This window comes from Natator depressus, chromosome 25, assembly GCF_965152275.1.
Source record: "Natator depressus isolate rNatDep1 chromosome 25, rNatDep2.hap1, whole genome shotgun sequence".
Lineage (NCBI taxonomy): Eukaryota > Metazoa > Chordata > Testudines > Cheloniidae > Natator > Natator depressus.
In genome coordinates, this window is record NC_134258.1 from 3,016,017 (window position 1) to 3,040,607 (window position 24,591).

Sequence of the window (24,591 nt, forward strand, 5' to 3'; positions counted from 1 at the left end):
GCCCCTGGCTTCTCCCTGCCTCCTCAGATCCCCTTCCCCAACTTCTCCGAGGCTGAGGGGATTTCTTGGCCCCCTGCACAGCCTCCCCCATCTCACCCTCACTGGGAGCACTTCCATCGACCCCGGCTGGCTATGCCTCGTGGGTTGGCATGTCACTGGCTTTCAGCTGGAGCTAGTGGAGCACCTATGGGAGCCCAGAGTGGGCACACGGCTGGGTACCACCCAGCATGGCCTGTGAATGGGCACTAACACGGGTTATGAACAGGAGATGGCTCCCCACCCACTTTCTAGGTGAATCCCACTGTCATTCAGTGCTGAGCTGTGTGACAACTCATTGTCTCCCCTGGGCTACACCAGAGAGGAAGGAGAACTCGCTGCACTCGCGGACCCGTCAGAGAGAGGATGGGTATCAATTCTTCTCCACATCCACTGAAGGTAGGACAAGAAGTACGGGGCTCAGTCTGCAGTGAGGGAGATTTAGGTTAAATATTAGGAAAAGCTTTCTATCAGGGGAGTTAAATTCTGGAACAGGCTTCCCAGGAGGTTGTGGAGTCCCCGTCACTGGAGGATGTTCTCTGTGTATATAAATCTCCCCACTGTATTTTCCACTACATGCATCCGATGAAGTGGGCTGTAGCTCACGAAAGCTTATGCTCAAATAAATTTGTTAGTCTCTAAGGTGCCACAAGTCCTCCTTTTCTTTTTGCGGATACAGACAAACACGGCTGCTACTCTGAAACCTGTCATTATGCAAGGCACTGGATTTAGCCGTATCGAGTGGAAATCTATCAACTTCATGAAAAAACTCATACAGATATAAACAGACATCATCTTCCTTTCCGAATGCAAACAGATGGACATCGTACCAAAAGGACTGAAGGTAAAAAATCCATTACAATCTACATACCGCACAGACTATGCTGACAGCTTGTGCCACACGCTCTCAAAGAAACTGAGGAACCACCTGATCAACATCCTCTACAGCAAACAGGGAAAGATTAAGAATGAGCTCTCAAAACTGGATACTCTCATAAAAAACCAACCTTCCACACAGACTTCCTCGTGGCTGGACTTTACAAAAACTAGACAAGCCATTTACAACACACACTTTGCTTCTCCACAAAAGAAAAGGACACTAAACTATCTAAACTACTGCATGCCACAAGGGGCCACAGCAATGGTTCCCTCAACCCACCCAGCAATATTGTTAATCTATCCAACTATACTCTCAGCCCAGCTGAAGAATCTGTCCTATCTCGGGGCCTCTCCTTCTGCCCCTCCACCCCCACGAACATGATACAGTTCTGTGGTGACCTAGAATCTTATTTTCGACATCTCCGACTCAAGGAATATTTCCAACACACCTCTGAACAACATACTAACCCACAGAGACCTTCCAACAAGACTGCAAAAAGAAGGATTCTGGGTGGACTCCTCCTGAAGGTCGAAACAACAGGCTGGACTTCTACATAGAGTGCTTCCGCCGACGTGCACGGGCTGAAATTGTGGAAAAGCAGCATCACTTGCCCCATAACCTCAGCTGTGCAGAACACAATGCCATCCACAGCCTCAGAAACAACAGATTGACAGAGCCAGAAGAGTACCCAGAAGTCACCTACTACAGGACAGACCCAACAAAGAAAATAACAGAATTGCCCCAACTAAAACCTCTCCAACGCATCATCAAGGATCTACAACCTATCCTGAAGGATGACCCATCACTCTCACAGATCTTGGGAGACAGGCCAGTCCTTGCCCACAGACAGCCCCCAACCTGAAGCGAATACTCACCAGCAACCACATACCACACAACAGAACCACTAACCCAGGAACCTACCCTTGCAACAAAGCCCGTTGCCAACTGTGTCCACACATCTATTCAGGGGACACCATCATAGGGCCTAATCACATCAGCAACACTATCAGAGGCTCGTTCACCTGCACATCTACCAATGTGATATATGCCGTCATGTGCCAGCAATACCCCTCTGCCATGTACATTGGCCAAACTGGACAGTCTCTACGTAAAAGAATAAATGGACACAAATCAGACATCAAGAATTATAACATTCAAAAACCAGTCGGAGAACACTTCAATCTCTTTGGTCACTCGCTTACAGACCTAAAAGTGGCAATTCTTCAACAAAAAGACTTCAAAAACAGACTCCAAGGAGAGACTGCTGAATTGGAATTAATTTGCAAACTGGATACAATTAATTTAGGCTTGAAGAGAGACTGGGAGTGGATGGGTCATTACACAAAGTAAAACTATTTCCCCATGTTTATTTCCCGCCCCCCCATACACACTGTTCCTCACAAGCTCTTATCAACTGCTGGAAATGGCCCACCTTGATTATCACTACAAAAGGTTTCCCCCCTTCCACCCCCGCTCTCCTGCTGGTAATAGCTCACCTTACCTGATCACTCTTGTTACAGTGTGTATGGTAACACCCATTGTTTCGTATTCTCTGTGTATATAAATCTCCCCACTGAATTTTCCACTGAATGCATCCGATGAAGTGAGCTGTAGCTCACAAAAGCTTATGCTCAAATAAATTTGTTAGTCTCTAAGGTGCCACAAGTCCTCCTTTTCTTTTCAAGAGAAAAGTGGATGGGGATGGTCTAGGTTTACTTGGTCCTACCTCAGCACAGGGGGCTTGACTTGATGACTTCTCAAGGTCTTTTCCAGCCCTACATTTCTCTGACTCTTTGATCTCCAACACTGCACTCACCTGGCCCCCCTGTGCTCACCTGCCCGCCCTGCACTCACCTGGCCCTCCCGCATCTGAGCTTGCTGGCAGCTGGATGTATATTCTAGAGAACCACACCATTCCCCATGTGCTGCCGGGCTGGAAGCTGCTCCAAGTCAGCCTCTGATCTTTCTGTGGCATCCCATCCCCTTCCCTGTGCAGGGTGAACAGCAAGGGGCCCAGCTCTAAAGACGGAAGGAGCCAGAAGCAATGGGTGACTGTGTGATGGCAGTGCCCAGCTCCCCCAGCACCTCCTTGGCACAGGAGGGGCTGGGGCCTCCACAGCAGCGGCTGTCCTCACCCACACACGTCCTGCCAGTCCCATCAAGGGTCAGCCCTTCCGGACAGTCGCAGCGGAAGGAGCCGGCTGTGTTCATGCATCGCCCATTGGGGCAGACACCGGGGAAGACATCACACTCGTTCACATCTGCAGGATGGAGACAAAAGAGGGCATTGAGGTGGCAGACAGCAGCCAGGCCCAGAGATTAACGGGGGACAAGCCTGCCTGGGGGAAGCCATGGGAAGAGCCACCATGGTGAACCGCGCAGAATGGTGTACTTAGCAACCCACCACGTCCACCCAGACAGATTACAGCCGGGGTGAGTGCCCGCCTCGCTGGGGAGCCGTGGGTACCTCAGCTCCAGCACTGGGCACTATACAGAGGAGCTGTTCCTGGCTCTGCCCCACAGAGAAACCCCAGCCTGTTTCCCCGCAGGCCACAAGCAGGAAGCAGCAGCAACCCAGTGCAGCCCCTGCCAGAGTCCATCCCCACTGGGCAGCAGGGTGCCGGGGGAATGGATTAGCATATCGGAGGGCGAGTCACACACACCCCCTCAGTGATCCCTGAGCTCTCCAGGTGGCAGCCCAGGGCCCTGCTCACATGCACTTGGCCACGGTCTGAAAGGCTTCCTGGTCAGTGTCACACCACACCAGGACTGGGTCTATCCAGTCACTGGACAACATGGAGTCCACATCCTCCGCCTCTGCAAGGTGACACCCGCAGCTCTGCCAGGACTGTGATACTCAGTGCAGGGGCCAAGAAAGGGGCAGGGAGGTGTCAGGAGGACGGAGGGAGGGGATGGGCCCATGTCAGCTCCTGCCAGGCCTTGGGTGTATGAAAACAACAAGTGCAACATGACCCCAGCTGCAGCCTCCCTCCGATAGACTCGGTGTTACCTTCACATGTGACCCCCTTCATCCTGGCAAACCCTCGGGGGCAGGTGGTATCTGCAAGAGAGCAAAGGGGCATCATCAGAGGAAGGGTCTGTCCTTGTGGGGGAGGAGCCCGCCCCCCGGAGCCAGCCTTACCGATCTCACAACGTTCGCAGGGGCTGCCCCATGCTGCTCCCAGCGTGGCACAGCACTCCGACTTCAGCGTGGCCCCGTTAATGTTCACCTCACAGCGCCCATCCTGGATGTTCAGCCAGCACGTTCCCTTCATGCTGTCTGTGGAGGCAAACGCAGCGAGTGAAAAGCTGTTCCCTAGCCGTGACCCTGCTGGCTGGCTGGAGCCCGGTGCTCACAGCTGGAGGCTGCAGTGGAAAGGATCTGGAAGACAGGTTCCCTGCTGGGAGAGGGCTGGGCTTGGAACCCAAGTAATGAGCGCTGTCCTCCAGGCCTGCTATCTCACACGTGCACACGTGCACGGCAGCAGGGCCCAGGGGGACTGGAGCAGCGTGGCTTTGTCCTGTTGTGCTGGGCTCTCTCTGTCACCACTGTGCGCTAATTGCTGGCAATGCTGACTGGCTACTGGCAGCTGTGCTGGGGCTACCACCTTTCCCCTTCCTGTCCCTCTCCTGCCTCCAGACACAGGAGCCAGCCCTGCATGCTGTTCGCAGGCGGGACAGTGGCAGCTTTGCCTGAGGGAGGAGTGCAGGGCAACCCGAAGAGTTTGGTGCAGAACCATGTAAACAAAGCTCATGTCCAAACGAGCATGGACGCTAATGTAGACAAAGGGCCGTAGTTAAACCTGCATGTGAGCAACAGCCTGCCAGTACCAGCTCCTCTCTGCCCAGGGAGCAGGTGGCTCTGGGACCCTACCACTGGGAACCTCACACCAGCTAATGCCTGCTGCAGCTCCTTGAGGGCTTTTCTACACCAGGGCAGTGGCTGGGACAGTGCTGGCTCCTGGGATGCTTTTGGGCCTTCCCAGCTGCACAGAAAAGACACAGCTCCTGGCAAATCTGCAAAGCTAGTGTGACAATGAGAGGCCAGTCGTGCCTGTTGAAGGGAGGGGCTGAGATTTTTCCCCATGCCCGGCTCTGGTGCAGATGGACACTAAGGAGGGCTGCTGGCGCCAGCAGTGCCTCCCCGTCACTGGCTCGGTCAGGAGCCCCTTACCCACACAGATGGTGCCACTGGGGTCCAGTTTGCTGCCCGGGGAGCACTCGCACGCAAAGGAGCCGGCGTTGTTCCTGCAGACCCCGTTCACACAGGGGTTGGAGGTGCACTCGTTGATATCTGAGACAGGAGAATGACTGTTACCAGAACAGCATTCCCAGAACCTGAGACCCAGTGCTCCCAGGGCTCAGAGCAGCCCCAGCCTGGGGAGTCTGGAGCAGCCGCAGCCTGGACGGCCAGCCCTGCCTCTCCAGTGGGATGAGCTGTAACCCTGCGGTGAGCCCCTCGGCTCACACCCAGTCCTGGAGCTGGAGCCGCAGGTAACAAGGGACTGGTGCTCCCCTAACCCACCCGCGACCCCTGGCAGGGCAGTGGAGACAGGAGGGCTGCAGCAGTCATGGGATTGTCAAAAGGCCTTTGCCAGAGCCCTGCAAGGCTGCCGGAGGAGCTAAGCAGCCCTGGTGAGAGGGACATGGGGGAAGAGCAGGACACAGAGGGGCAATAACTATCCCATTAGCCAGTGAGGACTCCAAGGCTTTGTGCTAGGCCCTGTGTTGTTAGGATGTTTAGTGACGATCTGGGAAGGGGGTGAACAGTGAGGGGGCGAAACTGGTGGAAGACAAAGTTATTGCAGTTAGTCAGGCCCAGGGAGAACTGTGAGGAGCTTCAGTGAGACCCAGCCCAGCCAGGACATGGGCAACATGCCAGCAGAGGGATTCACTGCGGAGTGACGGCTCAGTCTGTGCTGCTCACATTGCTCCTGGCCAGCGCAAAGCCACACAGAACAATGCCAGGGATGAGAACGGGTCCACAGCCATCCACGTGCCACAGCATCCGGCCCTCCAGCTGGCTTCATTCTGGCAGAGCTGCTACTGCAGCTTGCAAGAAACTTCACTGAACTTCAACAGAAAATCGGGTTTGTGCTGAGGCCAGGTATGTAAAGCAGGGCTTGGAACGGGAGCAGGTTGCAGCTTTGACATGGGGCTGTTCCTGCTTCTCCTGGGAGCAAAGGTAGCAGTGCTCCGGCTCAGCCAGTGGGGCCCGAGCAGCCGTTACCTTCACAGGTGTCTGTCTCTGTCCTGAAGACAAAGCCCTTGGGGCAGGTGCACGTGTAGCTGCCAGGCGTGTTACGGCACAGACCGTTGTCACAGAGCAAACGATTGACGGCGCACTCGTCAACATCTGTGGGCAGAGACAGGCAAGGCTAGTGTGCGACAATGCCCAGGCCTCCCCAGCAGCAAGGACTGGAAAGAGCTCCCAGGGGTCCGCCCGCCCAGCCCGAGGGGCTCCTGCATAAGCTTACAGGCGCTGCCTGAAAGGAGATGGGGAAAGCTGCCCCGTTTGCTTCCCTGAGAGACAGAGTGGGAGGCCTTGCAGCAGGATGGGGCAGAGCTGCAGGGCAGCAGTCAGCGATTCCTCCCCTCGGCCAAGGGATTTACCGCAGGGCTGAGTGTGGCTGGCGGAAGCTTAGTTTCCTTTGCAGTCACTGTCCCCAGGCCCTGGCTTGCCTGGGCTCCCCCACCAGTGCCCACCACAGTTCAATGCTTTACACCCCTACCTTGATAGGGCACTAGGGCACCAAGCATTTGGGGACTGTATTAACTGGCAAAAATACTGCTCTGTAGCTGTGTTCATGCGGGCTATACCCAGTGCCAGGGAATCATCCCCAGCAGAGAACTCTGCATTCTGGGTCTTCAGCTCCAGCCATAACCCTCAGCCCCACTGCCCGGGCTCAGTGCAGAACCCGGCCGCCAAGTGCCCAGCCTCCTGGCCTGTCAGTTCTGGCCTACGACTGGCCTGCATAGCTGCCCCAGCCAGCCACCTGCCATGCTCTGAGCACAGCCTGGGCCTCCAGCCAGAGGCTGCCCACACTGCCCGCTGCCCGGCCGGAACTCACCCACGCAGTTCTTGCCCGTGGGATCTGACTCGTAGCCCAGGTTGCAGATGCAGCGGTAGCTCCCGCGCAGGTTCTCACACATGCCGTTGGGGCAGATGTCCGGGTTGAGGGCGCACTCATTGATATCTGTGCAGGGGAAGGAGCCACACAAAACGATGGAGCAGGAACAGCGGCTGACTCCCAAATGTCCCCCAGCCTCCAACGCTGCACCCGCTGCTGCCCGCAGGCCCCTCCTAACTACCCCTCTGCTGACACTCCCTCGCCTCCCCCCACCCAGCAGAGTGCATGGCCGGTGCTGGGAGTGCAGCACGGCTCTGCCCCCCAGCCCTGCCCCTAGAGGAGTCTCCAGGGTTCAGAGTTGCAAGGGCTTCTACCCAGCACTCAGCAGTGTGATTCCTGGCTGGCAGAAACCTTCCCCGTGGCACGGAAATGCAGCTACCTCCATGGGAGTGAGTCAGGTACAGAGCACACACTGGGGGCATAGGGCTAGTGGGGGCCACAAAGCCCCCTAGCCCTATGGGCGGAGTGCAGTTCCTCCTGCCTGGGGAGCGCCCACGAGAACGCCCCGTGCCGTGCACTGAGTCAGTGTGACCTCTGTCCATGTCTGTCCACTGTCCCATCAGTGCGGGAGCAGAGCTATTGCAAGGGGAATAACAGCCCCCATCCGAGGAGCCATTTGCGCCTTTGATTAAAAGTTGGATTCTCAGAAGACTCTGGCATCGATGCCCTGCAGCACCCCAGAGCGGGGGGCAGGAAACACCCTTCCACTGGCCTGGGGTCTCTCCCACCGACCATGTGGAGTGCCAAGCCCAGGCAGGCAGCAGGCATGTGATTCACAGGGGGCAGTGCTGGGCATGAGACCAGGGAGCTGCCTTAGGAGATGGGAGACCCAGCCCGGTGCACAGAGCCAGTGCAGCCTGACAGCAGGTCCAGCTGAGCGCCAGCCATCCCCGCCTGCCATTGGCAGTCTACACATCCCCTCGCTCACTCGACTGGCCCCGCCCAGGAACACCGAAGGAGGTGTGAGCCGGGCGCCGTGCCAGCATGCTGAGGGCAGGAGCAACCGCAGGGAATCTGCACATGCCCTCCACTACACCCACGGCAGCACTGCCTGTTGGGGCCGGGGGCTGGCGAGGAGGGAGGAGAAGCCACTGGGTTGGCAGGGTGCCACCCAGCTGTCGTGGAGAGCAGTCTCAGGGCAGCTGGGCTAGAAGCGGGGGCAAGGAATGACCCCCAAGTAGCACCCACATGCCCACTGCACTCTCCCTGCTGAACTGAACTCGCCCACCCGGCTGGCCATGCACTGAGCTCACAGGAAGGGGACAAGCCAAAGTCAATTTCCTTTTCCTATTGTTGCCATCAAGAGCTGTCTGAGCTGCAGCCCACGTGCCCTGGCAGGTGTGGGGGGGCCCCGCAGTCCTGGCAGTGGTGTGCAGGGGAGCTGTGCATGTCTGGCAGAGGGCGAAGAGCTGGAGGGGGCTGGCTAGCAGGGTGGGACAAGTCGCAGCCTAAAAACCCCTGGGAACTTCCAGTGCCTGGAACAAACCTGCCCTATATGGATGGCTCTGTTCCACAGGAATGTGAGGTGGATTCAGGGCTCTGTACTGGCTGCACGGTGCAGTGGGTTGGACTCAAGGCTCAGTGCCAGGCCACACGGTGCAGTGGGCTGGGCTCAGGGCTCAGTGCGAGGCCACACAGTGCAGTCGGCTGGGCTCAGGGCTCAGTGCTAGGCCGCATGGCACAGTGGGCTGGGCTCAGGGCTCAGTGCCAAGCCGCATGGCACAGTGGGCTGGGCTCAGGGCTCAGTGCCAGGCCACACAGTGCAGTGGGCTGGACTCAAGGCTCAGTGCGAGGTCACACAGTGCAGTGGGCTGGGCTCAGGGCTCAGTGCCAGGCCACACAGTGCAGTGGACTGGGCTCAGGGCTCAGTGCCAGGCCACACAGTGCAGTGGGCTGGGCTCAGGGCTCAGTGCTAGGCCACATGGCACAGTGGGCTGGGCTCAGGGCTCAGTGCCAAGCCGCATGGCACAGTGGGCTGGGCTCAGGACTCAGTGCCAAGCCGCATGGCACAGTGGGCTGGACTCAAGGCTCAGTGCCAAGCCGCATGGCACAGTGGGCTGGGCTCAGGGCTCAGTGCCAGGCCACACGGTGCAGTGGACTGGGCTCAGGGGCTTGGACTGTCTGCAAGGTACAGCGGGCTGGGTTTAGAGTCCCAGGCCAGCTACATGGAGCAATGGGCAGGGCTCAGGGCCCAGTGCCAGGCCAGACTGCGCAGCAGGCTAGGCTCAGAGCCCCGGGCTGGCTGCATGGCACAGTGGGTTGGTCTCTGACCCATGGTCACGCCCAGGAGGCTTGCAGCTGGGGCACAGCATCCTAGGCCTGAGTTCCAGGAACTTTCTGGAGTGTGTAAAGCCTGCACCGAGCGTGCCATGCAGGAGCGTGGCCCGTAGCTGCAATCAGTGCCCACATGGCCTCTTAATCAGCTGCAGAGCTGGCTGCTTGCCATCCTGGGGAAGGTTTTTCACACACGCCAGCAGCATGCCCACCTGGGAGCATGTGTCTGACGAAAGAAGTGCCTTGGGCTAGGCAACGCCCAGGAGCAGACACCTCCTCAGCCTGGCAGACAACAGCTCCTGCTGCAGCTCTAAAGTGCACCCCCACACACACACTAGGAGCAAAGCTTCAGCACTCAGCCAAGGCAACTCTTCCACTGCGAAGAGAATCCTCTGCCTTGGGGGCCCAGTGCCGGCTCCGGCGGACCGAGGGCCAGGCAGCAGTGACTCCAGCCTTGCCGTACTGGGCAGGTGCAAGGCGGTGCAGCCCCATAGCCACGCCAGCCCTGCTAGTCTCTGTACGGCCGGGCGACTCCCGCCCTGAAATTGACTCTCCTACTGCAGTGTGGCAGAGTTCTTGGGCCACATTGGCAGTGACTCTGTGCTCAGGGGCATATCAGATCCTAGCTCCTGGCTAATGGGCTCCTGACCTGCAGCCTGGGCAGTGCTGCACCAAGACACAGTGCCCTTAAAGAAGCAGAGGCCTCCAGGGTTTTGCCTCTGGCTCCTTCCCATTCAGCAGACTTGGAAAGGCCAGAGCGGTCTGGCTGCGTTGCTCTCTTCCTGCGGATCTGAACACTGCTGAGTGCTGGCAGCATGCTGCCTGCCGCCTGACCTGCCAGCTGTCTACTCCAAAGCCGCCCCTTGGCAGCATGCCCCAAACGCCCCAGCATGCTCCCATCGGCTCTGTTCTCTCCAGGAGGCTGCAAACACTGCACGTCCATGCGCTGGGAACTGGCCAGAGCATGGCAGGACAGGGGAGAGGATGCGCTCGGACACACTCTGAATTCGTATCGAAGCAGGGCACAAAGCCACACTCTGCAGCCCCAGACACGCAGCCTGCACCAGGGTGCCAAGAACCAGCCGGGTAGTTCAGTACACAGTACAGGGTCTGGAGCTAACCTGGAGAAGTTTGTCTAACATTAAGTTGCTGGCTTTTAAGGCAGAATCAGAGGCATGCAGAGACATATCCACTCTCACTCCCTCCACACATATGTGCAGGCACAGACACACTCACACGCATGCACACACAAATGCTCACTCATACATCCACACTCACACATGCACCCACATGAAAACCAAACCCATGCTCACTCATACACACACGTGCATGAGGACACGCCTCCTCCCACACAGGCTGATGCGCATACATGTAGTAACCCTGACCCTGGCATTAGCACCTGCTAGAGCTGTCCTGGAGCGAGAGACAGCCAGTGAGAGGGGCGCTCGAACTGGGAGGCAGCTCAGGATCTGCCTGAAGGGGGCAGTTGGAAGAAGCTGCTAGAGAAGAAGGGGGGAAGCAGAAGAATCTAGATGCTGAGCCACTGGAGAACTGGAGCTGGGATCAGAGGGGAGGGGATAAAATAGAAGAACACAGGGGACTGGAAAGTGAGAAGGAGGAAAGAAGGAAAAGAGGATGGGTTTCAAGTCAGGAGAAGCAGAAACAAATAGCTGGGGGTATGTGAGCAGACACTGCTAGAGAAGGGAAGTAGAGGGAAATCAAATCCACAGAGAGAGTCTCAAGGGAAACAACTGAAAGGAAATCTGATTGGTGAAAAAGGAAATTGATCAAAAAGCAGTTTTACAGGAAAACAGATCCGGGAAACAGTAAATGAGAAGCCCACCCACAAAGGACCTACAGTACATGATCAGCTGATTGAACAGCTAGTGAAGGAATACAGTTCAAAGGTGCCCAATGGAGAAGGGAGGGCCCAGTTGGTGAAGAAACCCGCCTGTGGATAAACTCAGTGAAAAGAGGTACAGCTGCAGGAAGAGTGAATCGAAGGAGCACTTCAGGCCAAAGGGAAGCAAAGAACAGGCCAGTGAGAGCAGCACTGGACTTAGAGCCAAGGAGAGGAAAAGTCGGGTCTTCTCCGAAGTGACACATTAGATTGTTTACTAATCTCTTATGTTCACGTTAACCACAATGCACACTGCACAGAGTCAGGAAGAGTAACAAATGTTCATGTGTTGATAACCTACAAGTAATTACTATACATAGTAAGTACTTGGTAATGTTCTATATTATTTATGCTCTTGATACAATCTTTGGGTTTTCCCTTATAAAGTTCTAAACATTTAAATGATCCTTTTGCCCCTGCCTCTCCTCACAGCTAGCTTAGCCTAGCCGGGTCACTGTGCACACATACATAGTTACCCAACCCACACACATGGCCACACACTCATGTAAATGCACACACACTTAGTTATAAGCAACTGAAAGCAGGGGCTTACAATGGGAAGTGTTAGGCAACCTTAATTATGGGCAACTCCCTATAATATGACAGGTTTCCGAATAGCAGCTGTGTTAGTCTGTATCTGCAAAAAGAAAAGGAGAACTGTGGCACCTTAGAGACTAACCAATTTGTTAGTCTCTACGGTGCCCCAAGTCCTCCTTTCCCTATAATATGGTGCTTGGGGAAGCCCTTACCTCTACCATCAGCTGTTATTCCTATGCCGCTGCTGCAGAGTGCCTGGAATTCGGCTGTGGAGAGAAGTTTGACAGTTAGATTCATTTGCTTGTCTGTACAGCATTAACAAAACGAGATCATTTCAAAACAGAACAGAACCGTTTCAATGATGATGATGATGATTATTTGCTGTAGTATCACATCATGAGCCTGCAGAACGCTGGCTGTCTGTAATAATGGATTATACATTTTTAAAATACAACTCTTTAATATTGCAATTACTTTCGAGTGCAACAGGGGAAGGGTCCCCATCACCAGTTCAGCATTGCAGGATCACCTGCCGAACTGCATTCCATACAAGAACCTAACCTACTGCACTACACAATATCAACTGAGCACGTGTTCAATGGATTAAGAACTAGCTGACTGACAGATCTCCAAAAGTAGTTGTCAATGGTGACTCATCGTGGAATGGGGCTGTTTCCAGTGGGGCTCTGCAGGGATTGATGCTAGGCCCGATGCTATTCAACATTTTCGTCAACGATCTGGAAGTAAATGTAAACTCCCTGCTGATAACATTTGCAGATGCCACAATAGTGCGGATGGTAAATAACGATGAAAACATGGCTGTCCTACTGAGCTATCTGGATCACGCAGTAAGCTGGGCCCATTGAAATGAAATGTAGTTGAACACAACCAAGTGCAAAGTCAGACATCTAGGAACAAGGAATGCAGGTCACACCCACAGAATGAGAGACTCTGTCCTGCTTAGCAGGGTCTCTGAACAGGCGTTAGGGACTAGAGTGGACAAGCAGCTCGACACGAGCTCCCAGTGTGATGCTGTGGCAAAAATGGCTGATGTGATCCCTGGATGTACAAAGAAGGGAGTGGTGAGTAGGAGCAGGGAGGTGATTTTACCTCAGTATATGGCATTGGTGAGATGATACTGGACACTGCGTCCAGTTCTGGAATCCACATTTCTATAAGGATCTTGCAAAATTGCAGAAGGTTCAGAAAAGCGCCACAAAATGATTTGAGGGCTGGAGAGAATGCCTGATCGTGGCAGATTTAAAGAGCTTGATCTGTTTAGCTGAGCAGAAAGAAGATTAAGAGGTCACTCAATTATGGTGCCTAAACACCATCCCGGGGAGAAATGCTGGGTTCTAAAGAGCTGCTTAGTCTAGCTGTGAAAGGCAGAACAAGAACCAATGCCTGGAAACTGAAGCCAGACAAATTCAGAATAGAAATTGGGCCCATTTTAACAGTGAGGGTGATTAACCAAGGGAAGTGGTGGATTCTCCACCTCTTGATGTCTTCAGATCAAAGCTGGGGGCCTTTCTGGAAGGTCTGCTTAGCCAAACCCAAGTTATTGGGCTCACTACAGGAGTAACTGGGTGAAATGGCCTGTGCTATGTAGGAGGGCAGCCTAGATGATCTAATGGTCCCTTCTGGCCTTCAACTCTATGAACCTATGGAACTGTGAAACCTCAGAGTGGTAGTAAGGCTGCACCGTCAAGCCAGGAAATGACAAAGGGAGGGTTTCTTGGGTGTTCACATATCTACACTGCACGTCTGCTCTCTTTAAACAACAAGCAGTCACCCAGGAAAGTTCAGTGTTATCAAAGGAAACAGAGTCGAGACTATTTCATACGTGCAACATGGCTGAGGAAACACTGGAGCTTCTGAGATCCAAATGTGGCCAAATGCTGTTTGGAGTTGCCTGCCCTGGGAGTGTGACTGGCCAGCTGTGACATCGCACTCGGGAGAGTTTGGGCATTTCATTTCCCTGGCCCTTTGTGTAAAGAAAGAAAAGATGAAGAAATGAGGTAAAAGCAACCCAGAGTCCCCAGCATGCTGCCTAACCAGCACCGACGGGCCTCTTGGCAGTCAGGAGGAATCACTTCTAGTACTCAGGCCCACGGTTATGTGGGACTCTAGCCTGCAAGCACCTGTACACGCAGTCCCTGCTGACAGCACAGGCAGCCCCAGTGACTTGCATGAACGCTTGGGACCTGCTCCTGCAGTCCCTTATGCACATGCACATCTTTGCTTATGTGAGAAAAGTTCCCCATGTGCTGACTGCTTGCAGGATCGGGCCCCTGAAGGCTTAAGAGCTGTTGTTTACTGTGCAGGCTTCACACAGTACTTTTATGTGCTCATCACTTTGTTAGCACAAACCCAGGTTTTCAAGCCTAATGAAGCCCAGGGAGGAATAATACCCCCTCCCCGCCCGTCCCCCCAGGCATGAACCTGAGCATTCCAGCCATTTCCAGATATCTGCATGAACAAAACACACCAGTGCACGTATTAGTCATTTCACTCTGAATAACTCAAAAATGGGTCAAACTTTTCCAGACACACAAAACCCCTCACCTTTGGGCAGAGACCCAGCATGGGAAACGTCCCGCCAAAAGGAGCCCGTACCTTATGAGCCTGTGCAGCACTTTTGCAACTTTTATGTCAGCAGCTGTTAGCAGCAACAACTAGAATTAGATGTAAAAATGGCCTAGCACAGTGCTCCCCCCACCGATTCCGAGAGCAATGCACATCTCAATGGTGAGATGGCCCCTAAGCACCTCACGTAGCACTGGTGAGGCTAAGGAAGAAAGGAGAGCAGCAGAATACGGACCCTGGACTTCAGAAAAGCAGACTTTGACTCCCTCAGGGAACTGATGGGCAGGATACCCTGGCAGAATAACATGAGGGGGAAAGGAGTCCAGGAGAGCTGGCTGTATTTTAAGGAATCCTTATTGAGGTTACAGGGACAAACCATCCCGATGTGTAGAAAGAATAGTAAATATGGCAGGCGACCAGCTTGGCTTAACAGTGACATCCTTGCTGATCTTAAACACAAAAAAGAAGCTTACAAGAAGTGGAAGACTGGACAAATGACCAGGGAAGAGTATAAAAATATTGCTCAGGCATGCAGGAGTGAAATCAGGAAGGCCACTTCACACTTGGAGTTGCAGCTAGCAAGAAATGTTAAGAGTAACAAGAAGGGTTTCTTCAGGTATGTTAGCAACAAGAAGAAAGTCAAGGAAAGTGTGAGCCCCTCGCTGAATGAGGCAGGCAACCTAGTGACAGAGGATGTGGAAAAAGCAAATGTACTCAATGCTTTTTTTGCCTCTGTCTTCATGAACAAGGTCAGCTCCCAGACTACTGCACTGGGCAGCACAGCATGGGGAGGAGGTGACCAGCCCTCTATGGAGAAAGAAGTGGTTCGGGACTATTTAGAAAAGCTGGACGAGGACAAGTCCATGGAGCCGGATGCGCTGCATCTGAGAGTGCTAAAGGAGTTGGCGGATGTGATTGCAGAGCCATTGGCCATTTGAAAACTTCTGGCGATCGGGGGAAGTCCCGGACAACTGGAAAAAGGCTAATGTAGTGCCCATCTTTAAAAAAGGGAAGAAGGAGGATCCGGGGAACTACAGGCCAGTCAGCCACACCTCAGTCCCTGGAAAAATCATGGAGCAGGTCCTCAAGGAATCAATTCTGAAGCACTTAGAGGAGAGGAAAGTGATCAGGAACAGTCAGCATGGATTCACCAAGGGCAAGTCATGCCTGACTAATCTAATTGCCTTCTATGACAAGATAACTGGCTCTGTGGATGAGGGGAAAGCAGTGGACGTATTGTTCCTTGACTTTAGCAAAGCTTTTGACACAGTCTCCCACTGTATTCTTGCCAACAAGTTAAAGAAGTATGGACTGGATGAATGGACTATACAGTGGATAGAAAGTTGGCTAGATTGTCGGGCTCAATGGTTAGTGATCAATGGCTCCATGTCTAGTTGGCAGCCGGTATCAAGTGGAGTGCCCCATGGGTCGGTCCTCGGGCCGGTTTTGTTCAATATCATCATTAATGATCTGGAGGATGGCATGGATTGCCCCCTCAGCAAGTTTGCAGATGACACTAAACTGGGAGGAGTGGTAGATACATTGGAGGGCAGAGATAGGATACAGAGGGACCTGGACAAATTAGAGGATTGGGCCAAAAGAAATCTGATGAATCATAGAATCATAGAATCATAGAATATCAGGGTTGGAAGGGACCTCAGGAGGTCATCTAGTCCAACCCCCTGCTCAAAGCAGGACCAATCCCCAATTAAATCATCCCAGCCAGGGCTTTGTCAAGCCTGACCTTAAAAACTTCTAAGGAAGGAGATTCTACCACCTCCCTAGGTAACGCATTCCAGTGTTTCACCACCCTCCTAGTGAAAAAGTTTTTCCTAATATCCAACCTAAACCTCCCCCACTGCAACTTGAGACCATTACTCCTTGTCCTGTCATCTTCTACCACTGAGAATAGTCTAGAACCATCCTCTTTGGAACCACCTCTCAGGTAGTTGAAAGCAGCTATCAAATCCCCCCTCATTCTTCTCTTCTGCAGACTAAACAATCCCAGTTCCCTCAGCCTCTCCTCATAAGTCATGTGTTCCAGACCCCTAATCATTTTTGTTGCCCTTCGCTGGACTCTCTCCAATTTATCCACATCCTTCTTGTAGTGTGGGGCCCAAAACTGGACACAGTACTCCAGATGAGGCCTCACCAATGTCGAATAGAGGGGAACGATCACGTCCCTCGATCTGCTTGCTATGCCCCTACTTATACATCCCAAAATGCCATTGGCCTTCTTGGCAACAAGGGCACACTGCTGACTCATATCCAGCTTCTCATCCACTGTAACCCCTAGGTCCTTTTCCGCAGAACTGCTGCCGAGCCATTCGGTCCCTAGTCTGTAGCGGTGCATTGGGTTCTTCCGTCCTAAGTGCAGGACCCTGCATTTATCCTTATTGAACCTCATCAGGTTTCTTTTGGCCCAATCCTCCAATTTGTCCAGCTCCCTCTGTATCCTATCTCTGCCCTCCAATGTATCTACCACTCCTCCCAGTTTAGTATCATCCGCAAATTTGCTAAGAGTGCAATCCACACCATCCTCCAGATCATTTATGAAGATATTGAACAAAACCGGCCCCAGGACCGACCCCGGGGCACTCCACTTGACACCGGCTGCCAACTAGACATGGAGCCATTGATCACTACCCGTTGAGCCCGACAATCTAGCCAACTTTCTACCCACCTTATAGTACATTCATCCAGCCCATACTTCTTTAACTTGCTGACAAGAATACTGTGGGAGACAGTGTCAAAAGCTTTGCTAAAGTCAAGAAACAATACATCCACTGCTTTCCCTTCATCCACAGAATCAGTAATCTCATCATAGAAGGCGATTAGATTAGTCAGGCATGACTTGCCCTTGGTGAATCCATGCTGACTGTTCCTGATCACTTTCCTCTCCTCTAAGTGCTTCAGGATTGATTCCTTGAGGACCTGCTCCATGATTTTTCCTGGGACTGAGGTGAGGCTGACTGGCCTGTAGTTCCCAGGATCCTCCTTCTTCCCTTTTTTAAAGATGGGCACTACATTAGCCTTTTTCCAGTCATCTGGGACTTCCCCCGTTCGCCACGAGTTTTCAAAGATAATGGCCAATGGCTCTGCAATCACAGCCGCCAATTCCTTTAGCACTCTCGGATGCAACTCGTCCGGCCCCATGGACTTGTGCACGTCCAGCTTTTCTAAATAGTCCCTAACCACCTCTTTCTCCACAGAGGGCTGGCCATCTACTCCCCATGTTGCGATGCCCAGCGCAGCAGTCTGGGAGCTGTCCTTGTTAGTGAAGACAGAGGCAAAAAAAGCATTGAGTACATTAGCTTTTTCCACATCCTCTGTCACTAGGTTGCCTCCCTCATTCAGTAAGGGGCCCACACTTTCCTTGGCTTTCTTCTTGTTGCCAACATACCTGAAGAAACCCTTCTTGTTACTCTTGACATCTCTTGCTAGCTGCAGCTCCAGGTGCGATTTGGCCCTCCTGATTTCATTCCTACATGCCCGAGCAATATTTTTATACTCTTCCCTGGTCATATGTCCAACCTTCCACTTCTTGTAAGCTTCTTTTTTATGTTTAAGATCCGCTAGGATTTCACCATTAAGCCAAGCTGGTCACCTGCCATATTTACTATTCTTTCGACTCATCGGGATGGTTTGTCCCTGTAACCTCAACAGGGATTCCTTGAAATACAGCCAGCTCTCCTGGACTCCTTTCCCCTTCATGTTAGTCCCCCAGGGGATCTTACCCATCTGCTCCCTGAGGGAGTCAAAGTCTGCTTTCCTGAAGTCCAGGGTCCGTATCCTGCTGTTTACCTTTCTTCCCTGTGCCAGGATCCTGAACTCGACCATCTCATGGTCACTGCCTCCCAGATTCCCATCCACTTTTGCTTCCCCCACTAATTCTTCCCTGTTTGTGAGCAGGAGGTCAAGAAAAGCTCCCCCCCTAGTTGGCTCGTCTAGCACTTGCACCAGGAAATTGTCCCCTACGCTTCAACAAGGTTCAACAAGGACAAGTGCAGAGTCCTGCACTTAGGAGGGAAGAATCCCATGCACCGCTACAGACTAGGGACCGAATGGCTCGCCAGCAGTTCTGCAGAAAAGGACCTAGGGGTTACAGTGGACGAGAAGCTGGATATGAGTCAACAGTGTGCCCTTGTTGCCAAGAAGGCCAATGGCATTTTGGGATGTATAAGTAGGGGCATTGCCAGCAGATCGAGGGACATGATCGTTCCCCTCTATTCGACATTGGTGAGGCCTCATCTGGAGTACTGTGTCCAGTTTTGGGCCCCACACTACAAGAAGGATGTGGAAAAATTGGAAAGAGTCCAGTGGAGGGCAACAAAAATGATTAGGGGACTGGAACACATGACTTATGAGGAGAGGCTGAGGGAACTGGGATTGTTTAGTCTGCGGAAGAGAAGAATGAGGGGGGATTTGATAGCTGCTTTCAACTACCTGAAAGGGGGTTCCAAAGAGGGTGGATCTAGACTGTTCTCAGTGGTAGCGGATGACAGAACGAGGAGTAATGGTCTCAAGTTGCAGTGGGGGAGGTTTAGGTTGGATATTAGGAAAAACTTTCTCACTAGGAGGGTGGTGAAACATTGGAATGGGTTACCTAGGGAGGTGGTGGAATCTCCATCCTTGGAGGTTTTTACGGCCCAGTTTGAGAAAGCCCTGGCTGGGATGATTTAGTTGGGGATTGGTCCTGCTTTGAGCAGGGGGTGGGACTAGATACTTCCTGAGGTCCCTTCCAACCCTGAGATTCTCGGATTCTCTGATAACAGTCCTGTGGCAAGTGCAGCAACCGCCCCCACGCAAGGGACACTGGGGAGTCACAGGCGTTTTAGCTTTTTCCTATAGGATTTGGCAGCTGGAAGCAGAGGAACCAGCACCGTATGGGAAGCTGGCCAGCCATGGATCAGCAGCCATAGGCGCCAACTCCGTGCATGCTCTGGGGCTGGAGCACCCACAGGAAAAAATAGTGGGTGCTCAGCAGGGGGGCTGGAACAGTTTGTACAGTCGGGGGCTGAGAGCTTTTGATCGAAACTCTAAACCCTGTATGTGATGGAACCGCTTCAACCAGGGGTGCAGCAGCCCCCCCAGAACGCCTAGCCACAGCTCGGGTAGGGGCTAGGGGAGGAGAAGGACCTTTGGGGAGGGGATGGAGCAGGGGTGGGAAGAGGCAGGGCAAAGGTGGGGCCTCGGGGGAGGAAGTGGTGTGGGAGCAGGGCTTCAGGGCAGAGCGCCCCGGGGGAAAGGTTAAACTCAGCGCCTGTACGAGCAGCATGGGCTCTAGAGAGCCCCGTTCGGGAAGCACTGGTGTAGCTAGCCCATGATGCAGAGCATCCGTGGCCATTCCAGGAAACTTGTGATGCTTGTGCTGGATGGGCTGGTCCACCCCAGAGGGATCATGCAGCTCTGAGCACGTTCCCCTTGGATTTCCACAAACACACAGCCGTGGCGCTCACCCGAGTTTTTGGCCGGGCAGGGCTGGCAGGGCTCTCCAAAGCCATGGTCAGGGTTAGCACAGCAGCATTCGGACTTGGTGACTGCTCCTGGGAAGGGGCGAGCACAGGTGCCCTTCTTAATGCCTCCATAGCAGGTGCTGCGCATGTGCGTGTCCACGCACACCCGCCCGTCCACGCCGATAGCCAGGCCACCCAGGCACTCGCAGCGAAAGGAGCCCTCCGTGTTAATGCACCAGCCGTTCATGCAGATGCCAGGAGTCTCGCACTCATCAATGTCTGAGAAGGAAGCACACAGTGGCTGTTACCTACTGACTGGCGGCAGGACAGGCAGGGAAGGGGTTCAATCTCCAACAGGGAGACTCTCAGGGGCTCCGTAGCTTAGGGAAGGGCCCCCAGCACGCATGGCTGCAGCACTCAATGTAGTTTGCCCTTGGCTCGCCCTGGCTGGCTGGGGCTAGCAGGGTGCCCAGTTCTCTAGCTCCCTCCAACTGCTCAGCATGAGGCTCCTTCACTTCACCAATTTCTGGGTGAAACCGGAGTGTTGCCTTCTCCCCCAGCATCCTCCAGCCCTCTGAGAGCAGCCTCCCCCATCCCCAGGGCACCCTCCAGCCCTCTGAGAGCAGCCCCCTCCACCCCCTGCACCTTCCAGCCCTCTGAGAGCAGGCTTGCTCCCCCACCACGGCACCCTCCAGTCCTCTGAGAGCAGCCTCCCCCATCCCCATGGCACCCTCCAGCCCTCTGAGAGCAGGCCCACTCCCTCCCCGCAAGCAGACTGGCACTCCTGGCTCTGCTGCTTAGCCTGGTGGGAGAGCAGAAAATTCAGTCAGTATCACAGGTATATGCAGCCACATGCCTGGCCCTCCACTCCCCCCGCTGCCCCCCTTCACTCCCGCTGCACAGACACCCAGAGACACCCGGCGCACACCAGGACCGGGGGAGGGACCGATCCCTGCAGTCTACGCACCGACGCAGTAGCGCCCATTGGGAGCCAGCACAAAGCCGGGTTTACAGATGCATTTGAAGCTGCCGTCTTCATTAATACACATCCCATTGAGGCACATGTTGGTCGTGGCGCATTCATCGTGGTCTGGGGGACGACAAAAAACATGAGCAGAGCCTGCAAGGTGCAGCAGGGCTTCTGGGCTTGGCTCCTTCTGTTCCCTGCCTTGCCCTGTGTGAGCGCCAATCACGGTTTGCATCAGCACTACGGATCGGTTCAGAGCAGCCCTGGGCCTGCGCAGCCCCCAGGCTGCTCAGGAGAAGGCAGGACAGTGAGAACGTCTGCCAGTGCAGTGCCAGGCAGAGACACGGTCCCCCTTGCACACGATCACTTCACAACATGTGCTGACATCTCCTGGCCCTCTGAGCTGTGCCCGCACAGGGACCTCCGTAAGAAGAGCGCTCCGGGCCGGGGCTCCACACATACCAACAGTGAGAGAAAGCCCCTTCGAATCCCACTGCAGAGCCAGGGGCTGCCTCTCTGAACTGCATCTGCAGGGGCGGGGCTGGAGGAAGGATTTGTGCTGTCACTGTACAGACGCTGGGGGTGGGGCAGCAAGAGCCCCGGTGGCTTTGTGCAGTGACAGAAGAGGGGCAGCACAATGCAGTGCATGCTGAGCCAACAGCACCCAAGGGAGAGGGGCCACCCACAGAGCCAGCAGCACCCAAGGGACGGGGCTACCGGCTGAGCCAGCAGCACCCAAGGGAGAGGGGCCACCCACGGAGCCAGCAGCACCCAAGGGACAGGGCTACCGGCTGAGCCAGCAGCACCCAAGGGAGAGGGGCCACCCACGGAGCCAGCAGCACACAAGGGACGGGGCTACCAGCTGAGCCAACAGCACCCAAGGGAGAGGGGCCACCCACGGAGCCAGCAGCACCCAAGGGACGGGGCTACCGGCTGAGCCAGCAGCACCCAAGGGAGAGGGGCCACCCACTGAGCCAGCAGCACCTTATACAAAGGACTATTCGTACGCAAACCATGGGAAGGTTTGGTTCTTTGCTAACAACTAAATGAAACCAGAGGCTGGGACACCCTCTGAGCACCCATCACCATAGTAGGCTATCACAATGGTCCAGGCACTGGCCCTCCCAGCTGCCTGGGGAGCAGGGCAGCGCTATTCTCCCCAGGGTGTGTGTGTGGGGGCACTGAGGCCCACAGAAGCTGAGCAACTGACCCATCACAGCGGGTCTGTGGGCAAGGAGTGACTTGAACCCATTACTCCCGCTTCCTAGGGCAGGGCCCTGCCCATTGGGCTGCCCTTCCTCTTAAGAAGGGGAATGGGAGCTTCGGAGGCACAGGGTGGATTTTTCTGAGGCACAATGTGACCCTCCCTGTTCTGGAGGAACCCTGTGGGAAAAGCAAGATTTCGCTGGCTCCCCTTGGCAAGTGGGGACTGAGTCTGGCAGCAAAGCAAGGACTGCAGGAAATTGGGAAAGGAAGGATCCCACCCCCTTCCCTCAGCCACAGAGTTATCCCCCCAGCCCTTGCCAGGCATGGCATTTATTTTGCTCTTTGTTTAGCTGCCGGGGGGCTGGAGGCAGATGAGCCTTTTGGCCCCTGGAGAGGTGGGGGCAGTTGGGGAAGGCAGGATAAACAGGTGAGTTGGATATTTCTACCACAACAACCCACAACAAAATCTTCAGCAATGCTGATGTTTAGCTGATCCTTGTTGGGCTTCAGCGTTAACACCTCCGAGATGAAAATCCAGCTATCACACCTCACGTCCACCTACCACCGCAGGCTGCCTCAGGCCAACAGCACTGCCTCTGCTTTCATTCCCTTCATGTATTAAGGGTTAATACACAACCGGAAGGGTTTGAAGCCATTTCTTTAAGGAAAGTTTAAAATTTCTTGCGGATTCCTCCTCTGTGGGACCCAAAGGCCGGGTACCAAGGGCAAGCTGCAGGAGCTAATGATGGGGCTGTGTACAAATCATGCCCCACAGCAAGGAGGCCAGGTCTGGCTAGTACTGGATGGGCCTGCAAAGCCTTTCCCAGACACTGAGATCCTTAAGAAAATGTCCAGCTGCTGCAGGAATCAGCCCTGGTGACACTTGGGCACCCTGGCGGTGGAGCCAGAGCTGACCTCTGCTCTCTCCTCTTGCGTGGGGCACAGTGTGGCTGCCAGTGCAGGCTCGCAAAGGTGATGTAAATCTCCCACTAAGGATCCCATGGCATGATTCACAAGAGCCCTTACAAGATCCCTCACTCTCCCTACTTACATGCAGGGAGCAGTTTCTACCACGTCACTGACTCTTCCCCCCACCTTCAATGGTTGGGAGATGCTGCTAAACTGCATTCACCCCAGAGGTGGCTGGGTGAGAGATGAACTCTGTAAAGCCCCTGGGGTCTGGCTCTTCTGGATGAATCTGCTATATATGTGCACGGGATTACTGCTGCTAATGGGTCCAGTTCTGCCCTCCTTCCCTCCCTGCTGGAGTCCGTGGTGTGTGAGTGAGAACAGGAACTGGCCCCATCCAAGGCCTGCAGCTGATCTCATGCTGAAGGAAGCTGCTCACCGACACAGTTCTTGCCATCGGGGGTGATTTCGAAGCCTGCATTGCAGATGCATTGGAAGCTGCCGTCGGTGTTAACGCACCGGCCGTTCCTGCACATGACGCCATTCATGATGCACTCGTCAATATCTGGCAGGGAAACAAACACAGCCAGGTAGCAGCAGACACATGAGCTGCTTGAGCCTCGTAACCCCAGCAATGACTCCCTCTCCATCCAGCTGGAGTCAAGGCCACATAGCCATGGCTGGGTCCTAGGAGAACCCATTCCCAAGGAAGGGCAGGATCCTGCTCTCAGATCCGTGCAGTAGGTCCCGGCTCTGACAGCCCACACTCCCTCCCTGTGCAAGGTGCATCTCCCTGGGGGAGACTTGCTCTGTGCTCCTGGCCCCCTGCAAAAGCCTCTGCCAGCCCCTCTGCCCTCAGCTGCTCGATACAGCCCACGTATGGGCTTGATCTGTAGCTCACTGACACCTTTCTTCCAACTGTGACAGGCTTTGGATCCGACCCTTAGTCCCATCACAGAACCCCCTTCCCCAGCCTCGGCCTCCTTCCCTCCCCAGCAGTTACTCTGCTCTGCCTGACCAGGGCTTCAGCCTCAGGGCAGTGAGCAGCACTCACTGTGGCAGGGCTCGCACGGCGCAGCCCCCACGCACTGCACGTGCACGGTGAGCTGGAGTAGTGCAGGCAGCTGTGTTCAGTCTGTGAGGCCAAGTCAGCTGGCATGGGCCAGCTGTGTGTTTCTAACTGCAGTGTAGACAGGCCCCTAGGTTCCCCCGGCTCTTTGGGAGGTGAAATCCCTGGCAGAGGGACTGACTGACCTGGGGGGACGGATAGCTCAGTGGTTTGAGCATTGGCCTGCTAAACCCAGGGCTGTGAATTCAATCCTTGAGGGGGCTGTTTGGGATCTGGGGCAAAAATTGGGGATTGAATCATAGAATCATAGAATATCAGGGTTGGAAGGGACCCCAGAAGGTCATCTAGTCCAACCCCCTGCTCGAAGCAGGACCAATTCCCAGTTAAATCATCCCAGCCAGGGCTTTGTCAAGCCTGACCTTAAAAACCTCTAAGGAAGGAGATTCTACCACCTCCCTAGGTAACGCATTCCAGTGTTTCACCACCCTCTTAGTGAAAAAGTTTTTCCTAATATCCAATCTAAACCTCCCCCATTGCAACTTGAGACCATTACTCCTCGTTCTGTCATCTGCTACCATTGAGAACAATCTAGAGCCATCCTCTTTGGAACCCCCTTTCAGGTAGTTGAAAGCAGCTATCA

The 24,591-nt window shown here is 54.3% G+C and overlaps 1 protein-coding gene across 1 annotated transcript in view; it reads right to left on the bottom strand.

Moving 5' to 3' along the window:
* FBN3 (fibrillin 3) overlaps positions 1–24,591 on the bottom strand; it is a 293,987-nt gene that overhangs the window by 97,910 nt on the left and 171,486 nt on the right. Inside the window, exons 14-23 of the mRNA XM_074939600.1 lie at positions 23,322–23,447; positions 20,768–20,890; positions 19,804–20,079; positions 11,971–12,024; positions 6,988–7,113; positions 6,147–6,272; positions 5,091–5,210; positions 4,059–4,196; positions 3,927–3,977; positions 3,052–3,177 (exon numbers count right to left, since the gene is read on the bottom strand). Of these exons, the coding sequence (XP_074795701.1) occupies positions 3,052–3,177; positions 3,927–3,977; positions 4,059–4,196; positions 5,091–5,210; positions 6,147–6,272; positions 6,988–7,113; positions 11,971–12,024; positions 19,804–20,079; positions 20,768–20,890; positions 23,322–23,447 (1,266 nt within the window). The remainder of the gene's footprint in view (positions 1–3,051; positions 3,178–3,926; positions 3,978–4,058; positions 4,197–5,090; positions 5,211–6,146; positions 6,273–6,987; positions 7,114–11,970; positions 12,025–19,803; positions 20,080–20,767; positions 20,891–23,321; positions 23,448–24,591) is intronic.